Source organism: Rhododendron vialii, chromosome 1a (genome assembly GCF_030253575.1).
Source record: "Rhododendron vialii isolate Sample 1 chromosome 1a, ASM3025357v1".
In the NCBI taxonomy this organism is placed as follows: domain Eukaryota; kingdom Viridiplantae; phylum Streptophyta; class Magnoliopsida; order Ericales; family Ericaceae; genus Rhododendron; species Rhododendron vialii.
In genome coordinates this window covers 34,660,786-34,671,660 of record NC_080557.1, presented here as the reverse complement: position 1 = coordinate 34,671,660, position 10,875 = coordinate 34,660,786, and the positions used below count along the sequence as shown (strand labels likewise).

General features: G+C 35.2%; 1 protein-coding gene across 1 annotated transcript; it reads right to left on the bottom strand.

The window, feature by feature from the left end:
• Positions 1–736: 736 nt before the first annotated feature.
• Positions 737–10,524, bottom strand: LOC131307438 (protein TILLER ANGLE CONTROL 1). Its single transcript, XM_058333937.1, has 5 exons — positions 10,404–10,524; positions 10,234–10,270; positions 9,493–10,067; positions 4,636–4,780; positions 737–986 (listed from the first exon to the last, which is right to left on the bottom strand). The coding sequence occupies exons 1-5, from the start codon at positions 10,407–10,409 to the stop codon at positions 961–963; spliced, it is 789 nt and encodes a 262-aa protein (XP_058189920.1). The 5' UTR covers positions 10,410–10,524; the 3' UTR covers positions 737–960.
• Positions 10,525–10,875: the final 351 nt, after the last annotated feature.

Genomic DNA, 10,875 nt, shown 5'->3' with positions numbered 1-10,875 from the left:
GAATATTTGATATTTCAAATGAAAACGTAAGTCCAAATTAACAAATCCAGTTGAATTTGGTTGATCTGTGATTGGTGTGTTACGCATCCTAGCAAATCAAAGCTTAACATGGAGTAGTAAGCTCGAACCTGCATTTTTACTCGAGTTTGAAAATCAAATGCTCCAATCTTTGGTTGATCTAAATTTTCTTCTCTTTGACACCAGTGTCATACCCAAAACATTTCCGTTCGGGTTTCCCCCGTTCAGTTGTATGAAAAGGACAAAAAAAAAAAAAAAAAAAAACTTTTTCCTAACCTTTTAAGTTTTCAATTACCCCAAAAAAATGTGAGACCCACTAAAAAAACACTTTCTCGCAAATGAATCTTGCAAAAAGGAAATAATTTTCTTTGTCATGCAAAATTCTTTGTCATGAACATATATCCCACAGAGAAGAAAACCATTTATTTTTCTGTTACTTCACTTTTATTGAGAATGCATTTGCTTGGCAACATTCACGCAACTTAACGGAACCTTTGTAAGTTTTGTTGTTAGAATTTTACCGAGAAACATAATTTTCTTCTTTTTTTGCAGAGAAATATTTTTCAGTAAAAATGTTGACCCAAAACTTTCTTAGTAACTGAATATTAAGAAAGGTATAGGAAATATAATTTTTCCATTCTTTTCTTACAACTCAATGGGGCAATCTAAATTCCGTTTGGCAGAAGAAATAAAATTCCTATGTCAGAGAAAAAAAATATTAGCGGCATAATTTCAACTAACATAAAAGAATCAGAGTGTATCAGTATTACAAAATAAACCACTGCTCAATACCACACCAATAACAAAGGAAGCACAAATTATAGAAATTCGCATAGTTCAATACCACATATACACGGCAATCTAAGAGGCAACAATCCTTGGAAAGAAAATTATTTCATGACAACCAAGAGAAACATTTCCACGAAAGCAATCCATGACTTTTCACACGTACTGTCGGACAATTGAATCTGCATCAAACAGAGAGAAACACATATATGTATACATCAATGATCAACCATGTATGGACGATGATGATGTGGAAATTGTAAAAACTCTTGCACAAGACAAGATTGTCTATGCTATATACGCACAGTGGCGCGCGTAGTCAAGATTTCAAATTAATTAGTAGGAGTACTATATAGTATATATTATTTGGTTTGCGAGATTCAGTATTCTATAGTCAAGATGTAATCAGGTGAGACACATTTTGTATTTCTGTAAGCAATTAAGATCGATCGGTTCATAATCACTTATGCACTTTGAGTATGGAAACGAAAAAGGAAAAATTTAATAAACCAACCATAAGGAAGAAATATCAATGCTCATCAATGGTTGAAAAATAATTACTAAACATGAAAATTTATATACAAAACAGGATCGTAGAAAAATAAACTTTGGAGGGCTAAGCAATGGAGTTGTGTTTGAGTAACAGAAAACAACACATGATGAGTTACAAAGAACATTGAAGATATATATATACACACACGGGGCGGTTCCGCAGACAACCAAATAAACATCTAAAATTAAAGAGGGCAAACTGAAATAGTTTCTAAAAATCACGGGCGAAATAGTAATTAGGAAAAGTTGAGTGGGGGACAGTGGCCCCTGGTCACTAGGTCAATCCGCCACTGGTTATGCCTATGCACAAAGTGCACAGCATTTCGGGCCCACCTCGGACCCGAATATTTGATCCGAATTGTTCACATTTTTTTTCAAATGAAAGTTTTCAATTTGATCAGACATCTCTAGCCATGATCAAAGCACATTTACTCCAGAGTTCCCTTTCAAAACTATTTGATCATGACAAATGTATTTTGATCATGTAGCTATTAATGTCCGATCAACTTAACAATCTGAGTTTTTCATCAGTGACCTACGTGTGTTGTAGACCCCTTCCACCCATTATCATATAAGCGCACAGAATAGGGGAGAGCAACAGTATGATAAGACGGCATTTAATACAAGATTTATGTCAGGTCACAAATTTTATAGAGTGGTACCAAAAACAGGAATCATGATATCCATATATAACTTAGCTTATAACTCTGTGAAAGTCCACACTTCATAACAGTTATTGACTAAATACTGAAAAATACTCCCTCCGTCCCATATTATTTGGACTTTTTCGATATTTGTGTCAGTTTTTAATCATTTGTATCTTCCAATATGAATCTCCAACAATATGCAATATGGATCTTGTTTGATAGTTTTCGATTAGATCTATAATATAAAGTTTTCAAAATTATAAAAAATATCATAAATTGGGAGATATAAGAGTTTAAAGAACGACGCGAATATCGAAAAATACCAAATATTTTGGGACGGAGGGAGTAATAAAAACCTGATGGACACAAGCCTGACCCTAGGACAAGGCTCAAGAAGCAACGGCCTTGGGCTCCCATATTTTAGTCCAAAATAGGTATATATATGTATATATAGTTCGGATCTCCTAAGGGATTCTGCACGGTCTTACCGTGCGGGACTCTCCTTTTCCGATCGAATTGCGACGATTTGAAACGCTCAAAATGATCAGAACGTGATTTTAAAGGTACCAGCGAGAAATCAGCAAAACATTAGCCCTCTTCGCGTAAGATCGGAAGTTGGAGTTTTGCGCCTTTAATCTTCCTTTTTAATGGTTGTATGGTTGAAAAAGCTTCTTCATGGGACTTAACCTCTTAAGATTCGAACCCAACCAAAACGATTTAGTTTTGAATCTAATACTAAAACTAGATGGGCCCGTGTTGCAAGTTCGCTTATAGGGCCTCCAAACATATAGGGCCGGCCATAGGTAGACATGAGAGACCCTTAACAGCAAGGGACGAGTTCCCAAAAAACAAAAAATAAAAAACAAACCAAGGGACAAGAGGTCTCGTAGTGCAATAATGCACTACAAGGTGTAGGATAACTATAGTGTTGAGCAAACTCTCCAAAATGAAATGTTCAACTCACAATAAAAAGATGTCATGGATCGAGTGTATCGAGACACATTACACTCTAGAGTGCAATAACCACGTAATCAATGTATATTAATATGTCTTACAGTTTAATTTTTAGATTATACTAACCATCCATTTTTGTATAATTAATCTTGAAAGACCAATTGGGGCTAATAATTTATGAGCAATTTAATTTTCTTTTGAAATGATCCTCTCACCAAACTCTACAAACTTAACGGTTTATATCATAATAATGAACTGTAAATTAGAAATGTACACGTAGCAATAGAGGGGGGCCAAAATTTTTGAGGTGACTGGTGGATGGGGCACATGCCTAACACCTGGAAGACGAATAAGATGGAAAGGAGTGAAACTAAGAAGAGGTAGCTAACTACTCCATTGAAAAGAAAAGCATGTGCGATGATGATTTGACCAGTTTCTCGTTGGAATTTTTTGTACGAGTGTATTATTAATCATACTCCATATATCTACAGTATACATCATAGCCCCTAGCTAGCTAGCTAGCTAGAAAGGAAACAAAGGCATAGTATATGTGTGTCCTGGCAAATTGACCTAACCAGTGTCTAGTCATGTTTGTATGTACGTGCGTAATAATGGATCGCAAGCAAATTAACTGAACAGTAGAAGAGCTAGGAAGCCAATTAAATTACTCTACTGGTATATATTTTGCCTGATCAATAGAATATATATATATATATATATATATATATATATATATATATATATCATCTCGATCCGAAACAAAACAGTTATTTGTATTGCAACTTAATTAATTTACTCCACTATCGATCTGTCCAGCCACAATTAACTTATAGAGCATACCCAGTGATTAATTTCTAATGGATACCCGGCCATTCTGTCCATAAAAGTGTCCAATATTTCTCATGCACATGCACACAATCAAAGCAGCGCTTCACGTGCTGCACTAATCACTAGAAGTAATTAAAATAGCACTATTCCTCCTTGCAAATTACTAATACTTTCTTCTCCGGTTACACATCTTTAAATAAGTCAAACATTAATCTTACTAAATTTAAGAATAACTATATATAAAATCTCTTCATTAATTTCGTAATCGGTTTAATTAATTTAATTAAGCCCAACTACGGATGTGACAATTATTATATAAACGCAACAAAGTGATTACAACTACATTTTTTTTAAATTGGCAAAAGTAACATCTATTAGGTATAGGGAAAAAGATTTCAACCAAAAGTTGAAAATACAACCAAATGGACAAAGCCCATACACTTGAGAGCCTAAAGGCCCAAATCTATACAATGAAGCACATCCTTAGTGGGCCTAAAATGTCAACTCACTAGCTCATCCTTAGTGAGCCTTACATTATTAGATAGTGTTCTTTTCAAATTAACCAACTCACTAGCTCAATCGCACGTTATGTTGTATTTGTCATTTCTATAACATTATCCCGTTGTGGGCACTGTCTCGTGGTGCTTTAGAGCCCTCTAGGCTTTAACACACATTGTAACATGGATTTATATGACAGTACTGTATGTATGAATCTCCTATATAAATATGTGGTATTGGACTTTTTCATACGAAGTACAGTTAGCTATATAGCCGTAGATTCAAGAGAGATATTTGTAGATTTTGGTATGTAAGTTTACCAATTTATGAAAATGAGAAGAATATATAATACCTGCAATTGGTAGAAGGGAAACTGATTCATTGGCTCCATATTTATCAGCAATAGGTCCAGGCTTGATCGGGGCATCATCGCCAGCTTTCTGAAATTCCTCTTCCATGTCCGGGTGGATCTTCCTTTTGGTCATCCTTCTCATCAACTGTAAATATTTTTTATGTACCCCAAAATTTTTCAACAAAAAAATAATGTAGACTCAAATCTGATGTGATGTGGCTTGGATTATACCACAAGAAATATCGTCTACATTCAACATTTCTTTTTGTGCGTCTACTCGTCTTGTGTCGTTCAAACTTTATTAATTAACACCGCATATCCCAAAAAATTGCGAAATCTATAGGTTGTATCCGTTTGGGATATGTCTCAAAATTAGATCAATTCTCTTCAACCAATCGTTGCGTGAGTGCATCCTTTCTTTCTTTTTTATTAGCAACAAAAGATTTTCAAATAACTCGACAAGGGTATATCGAGATAAGAGGTCAATACACAAGCCACAATACAGCTAAGCATGAGACCAAGAAAAAAAAAAAAAAAGCAGATACAATGTGGACCATAATCAGAGCTTAAGTCCAAATATCCAAATATATATCCAAAAACATTAGGCATTCGATCCATAAAAGCATCATATCCGTGCAAAATCATCCACAGAGCAACAACCAAAAGGGTAGTGAGTGCAATACATCGTTCACTCATCGTTTCTTACGAATAAGTGAATGACGTAAGTCTCTCTTTTTTTTTTTTGAGTGATGATGTAAGTCTATTTAAAACAGTAGCGTTGGAGATGTTTGGTCAATAACACACACAATACAACCAAAGATAAAAGTAGTTTGATCAGAATGCCCGCTCTAAAAACATTATAATAGTCACTATCAATAAAAATACTAGAGGCGTATAAACACTACTTGACAGCTGACACAGTCTCCCCCTCTCTCGTACTGTCAGGGGCAGCTCCACCTTAGTTTTAAGGGATTGGAACAAACCTCTGAATATAGGGAATGTACTAAAATTTTGAATTTTGTTACATTAAAATTTATTTTCTTCAATATTGCCTTCACTGGATCATTCCTACAAAGATAGAGAGTAGATGAAAATTCACTTAAAATTGTGCGTAAATAGATAATATAGCTCAAGAGAATAAATAAACTAGGTCCGGCCGGTAAACTTTTAGACAAGATAAATATTTTAATTTTATATAATGTTTTGTATATCATGAGATCTTTTATGCATTTTTGTTACTACTAAACTAAAATTCAAATTCGCCGCCCATACGTACCAATCTTGTAGTCAATACAAGTGCATGGGACATGAGGCCATCCCATGGCCCCAAGAAACACAAGACTAAGCCTTGAGAACCACAGGGTCGAGGTCAGGGCAAACGAAGGGGATGCCGGGAGGGGCCTGGTTAACTGCACAACTCCAAATATTTTCCTTTTAAGTGTACCAGTTTTTCAGGTTAATTTTGAATAGTTCTAGTATATGATTGGCCCCTGCAAGTAGGGGTGATAAATTGAATCTAAACCCATTAATCAACTCAAACCCAACCATTAGAAAATAGACTCAACTCAGCTTATTTATTAGTTGGGTTAGAATGGGTCCAACTCATCTAACCCATTTAAAAAGGAAAAATGACGGCCTAAAACGTGTTTTGATAATTAATACCCGCCAAGAATATACTGAGAACATTTGTTAAGCGGTGGATGATGTTTCCACCGCTTTGCATTTGTTGCTTCTCTGCTAGAGAGAGTGAGCCACTGTAAGTCTAGGCTTTCCCATATCCAGGCTTATACTAAAGTGATAGGATCCTCTCTTTTTTTACCAAAATTAAACTCGATTTAGACTTAGATTTGGATTAAAAAGTTACTTTGACTTAAGTATTTTTTTTTGTCTTTATTCAAATTTTTTTTCGTATTTATTAGTTTGGCGTCAAGCTTTTGTGACTTATTGATTCGTCTAAACCAGAGGAATTAAAAAAAAAAAAAGTAAAAAATACTATCTTTTTTATTTATTTTTGTCTTTATTCAAAAAATTATGAGTTTCGATCAAAACTTTTTACTTTCCGATTCCTCTTGTCGAGACGATTCAATAAGTCACAAAAGTTTAACGCAAAACAAACACATACAAAAATTTTTTTTGAGTAAAGACAAAAAAAAAGAGAAGAAGTCACTTGACTTTTTAATCCAAACCCATTCTCTTAATTAACTACTAGAAAGTTATGTGTGACGAACCGTTTCAATAATCGAAACTGTCTATTTTAGTAAAGCTCATTGAGAATATCAATAGCTTAAGAAATCAGGTTAGTTATCGATTAAAATGTTTTCGAAATAGATTTATGTTAAAATATATTATCATTAATATGGTAATTTTAGTGTACATGGGTATTTTAGTCATTCAGATGTACAAGGGTAATGTATTTAGTTTAGTGAACATGGGTGTTTTAGTCATTTTAAATTTTAATGTATATGTAATTGGGTTAATGGGTGGGTCGGGTTTAATTTTAAATAAATGGGTCTGGTCGGGTCGGGTCGGGTCGGGTATGAGTATGAGTAATTGGCCTCATAATTAATAGGTTGTAGATGAGTCAATAATCCATTAAAAACCCAATCCACTTACAACTTACCCAATTTGGCCCAAACCCGCCGCCCATTTGACATCCCTACATGCAAGCAAAGTTATTAATCTCATAACAGCGAGCGTGCCGTTTTCTCTACAAGGATGGTACGTACCAATACCGATTTGTATCTAGGTACGGTTTCGGATTTATCGCAATAAACATTTTTAGATATTATTAATATACTTATGTACAATTGCAAAACTTAAAAAAGAGAAATAAGATAACAAATTAACATGATTAATTAACATGATTAATATAAAAATGGACTCTAAATTTCGTTAAAATGCCTTAAAATTTATGCCTTTTTATCAAAAGGAAAAAAAAATACACTAGTATTTGTGTACCGGCCGATATTTTGGCTGATATAGAACACTAAGGTATGTGTACCATTTTACTGGTACTGGCCAGGATTGACAACACTGCCAGCAAGTCCCTTGATGTAGTATTTGTAAAATAAATATGTGTGGAAAAAATAACTCTCTATAATTCTAGGTTTTTTTTTTAAAGGCCTTTAATTCTAGGTTATCAACACCTTTTTCATCGCGTGTGTGAAATAAAATAATTGCTACGCATATACAAAAACTTGGATCTACCAAGTAGGAGTAATACTATAAAAATAAAATAAATTTTTTTTTTGTTGGCACTGTAGAAATTCACTGATTTGGTCCCAACTTTTTCAAATCTTGCGTTTGTCGCTGTTGAGGGTTTGCAACCCATTCTATGGTGTGGGCCCAAACAAGTAGACCTTGAAATTTTAAATAACGGAAAGTCTATCTGCACAATAAATGTGTACAGATCGCGGTGTGAGGCCTATTTTGGAATTAACACAAGCAATCTGAACCATTCATTTTGTGAAAAAATATTTTACATTTAATGTTTGGCTTGAATTGCTTGTGTGGAATCTAGATTGAGCCCTACACTATGATCTGTTCACAATCGTTGTGCACATTTGTTGTGCAAGTAGTGGGGTTTAGGACTACTCAAAAATTCAATGAATCGTGAAACCGGTTCGGACCAAACCGATCCGTACTTTTTGAATTTTGTCGTGGATTAATGGTCCGGACACGGATTGAAAAATTAGAAAATCGTAACTCGCGGTTCGGTCTACAGATTTTTATTACGGAACTGTAGATTAACCGAACCGGACCATGAGATATTTAATTTATATAAATATAAATATGTGTGTGTGTGTATTTATTTAGTTAATTGTTATTAATGTTAAAAAAAAATCTACAAATTTTAGTATTTTATCTTAATAATGGGATATAGTGTAAATGTACATAAAATATATGGGGTAAATCGTATTTTTTTTGTATAAGTTACGGGTAACCTTAGTTCAGTTTCAGTAATTCGTTTCTTTTTCAATTTTTTTTATATATTATGTATTGTAATGATACAATCTACTAGTATTTAGACTCTTTTGAATTTGATTTTTGAAGTAGGCCTTTGATAGTTTATGTAACACGTACTTTCTGGTTGTGTTAAATTTAATTCTGAGGGTAACTTTCTTCTCTTTTAGTGTGGGATATATGCTTGAGCTTTATTTTTGCTAAAATCTATGGATAAAACCGTAACCGATCCGCGAGTTACGGATTGAATTGGAACCAGACCGTAGGACTTTTGGTCCAGACATGAATTTCATTTTGTAAAAACCGTGACTAGCGGATCGGTCTTCGGATTCTTAGGAATTTGAAGCGAACCAGACGACGAGCAGTCCTAGTGGGGTTGTTCAAATAATTAGATATAAGTAGGCCTGTGCAAAAAACATGTACACCCGACCCGACCCGACCCGACCCGAAGGGTCTCGGGCAGGGTCGAACATGTGGTTCAGACGGGTGTAGGTTCAATTTCTGTTAAAAATCAGAATTCGGTTCGGGGTTCAGTTTGGTGTGTTTCTTACCCGACCCGATGTAAAGAATCGGGCTCGCGGACGATTCTTGCACCAGTTCAGTTCGGTTTGCAGGCCTAAAATATTTGTTACCCAACATGTAGGATCGGGTTCGGGGTCAAACCCGACCTGTGCACACCCCTAAATATAAGTAGAAATTATACACAGATAAGGTGGGCGAATGACGATCAAAAAAATTTTTAAGATTGGACTCGATCTCAAAATAGCATGTCACATATGACCAATCCATTCACTCCACGCGAGGAATTTTTCTGGGAAAAAATCTGGCCAGCTTCTTTTGCAATTAACAGAGAGAGAGAGAGAGAGAGAGAGAGAGAGGGAGGGAGGGACTAACTTGGTGCAGTTTTTTGATAGGGCGACTATCCTCTCCAACGCCAGGAATGAGCTTCTTGGCAAATGAGAGGCCTTTCCTTTTTACACCAACAACATCAGTCTTCTTCTTGTAATTGGAATCCTTCTCCACCACTCTCCCATCTCCCTTCATGTGCTTGACATGATCATCAGAATCATCAGCTACAAGCAAATCCGCAAGTGTAATCCTTTCTTTCTTCTCCTTCCCCTTCCCCTTCTTATCCTCCGAATCGGTTGAATCGAGACCGAGTTCATATATTTCCACATCATTTTCATCAAAACCACTTCTAAATGAATTTGACAGCAATGGGTTCACTTCTTCTTCATCGAATTCATTCTCTATTTCCTTCTCACCTTCGTGCTCTTTTTTCTCATGAGTTTCTTCTTTTTGAAATTCCAAACATTCGTTTTGTTTGTTCAATTGGGCCAATGGACAGAACCCGAACGTGCCAATGGTGAGAATGCTGTCGATCGTGACGTGTTCAGGTAGCACTTGTGTCTCCATTTCAATGTTTGTGACCAACTCCGCAGCTTTATTCACATATTGAACGAACCCATCTGCACAAAACACCCGTTTGGGTCTCTAAATCTCGACAATTGATTGAAAAGTTTAATACTCGGTTTAATATTATTTGGTATTCATTCTCAAGCTAGAAGATGATTGTTTTCTGAAAATTCACTAAAGAAATAAGTTTCGAAAACTAGTCTCGGGACGAATCCAAACCTTTGTGATGGAACTTCCGATGAACCCAATTGAAGATCTGCAAACAACGGAATGAAAAGAGTCATCACTTACATATAATATATATAACAAGTATAAATAAAGATAAAGGCATATAAGAATCAAGAGAGAGAGAATATTGAACTGGAATTGAGAATTTGATCAACGAGTACCGTCATTGTTGGCAAATGATTGAGATGTGTCAGAGACAGAGTGAGTGATAAAGGAGGCAGAGGTACTACATATAGAGAGGGGGCCAATTTAGTCTGTGCTCCTTGAGCAATATGCTCACAATTACTGTACTTTTTTTCCTTTTTCCTTATAAATTCGGTGGAAGGTACACTAGGGTAAGTCGGATTTTCCACGTGGCTATTTCGATTCAATAATAAGAGGACAAATGATCGTCTTATCGATATAAAAATATACTCCACGAAATGGTTATGTGTCGAGCAGTTCCAGCTACTATCCGTTTGAAAAGTTTAATAAACTTGACACTTCGCTCTTTTGAACAAATCAATGACCAAGATTGCTCTTTCAAAGAGAGGATTTAAAACGATTTAGGTTGTGTTTGGTTAGGAGTTTAGTTTAGTTTAGTTTTAGCAGTGGGTAGAGAGAAAAATAGAGGTAATGATTGGAGAGAGATAG

Bases quoted from the DNA above. Each gene is read 5' to 3' on its own strand.
- LOC131307438 (XM_058333937.1), bottom strand. The intron at 4,781-9,492 runs GTTAGTCCCTCC...AAATATTTACAG, and splicing joins CTATCAAAAAACTGCACCAA to TTGATGAGAAGGATGACCAA. The intron at 987-4,635 runs GTATTATATATT...TGTTTGATGCAG, and splicing joins TTCCCTTCTACCAATTGCAG to ATTCAATTGTCCGACAGTAC.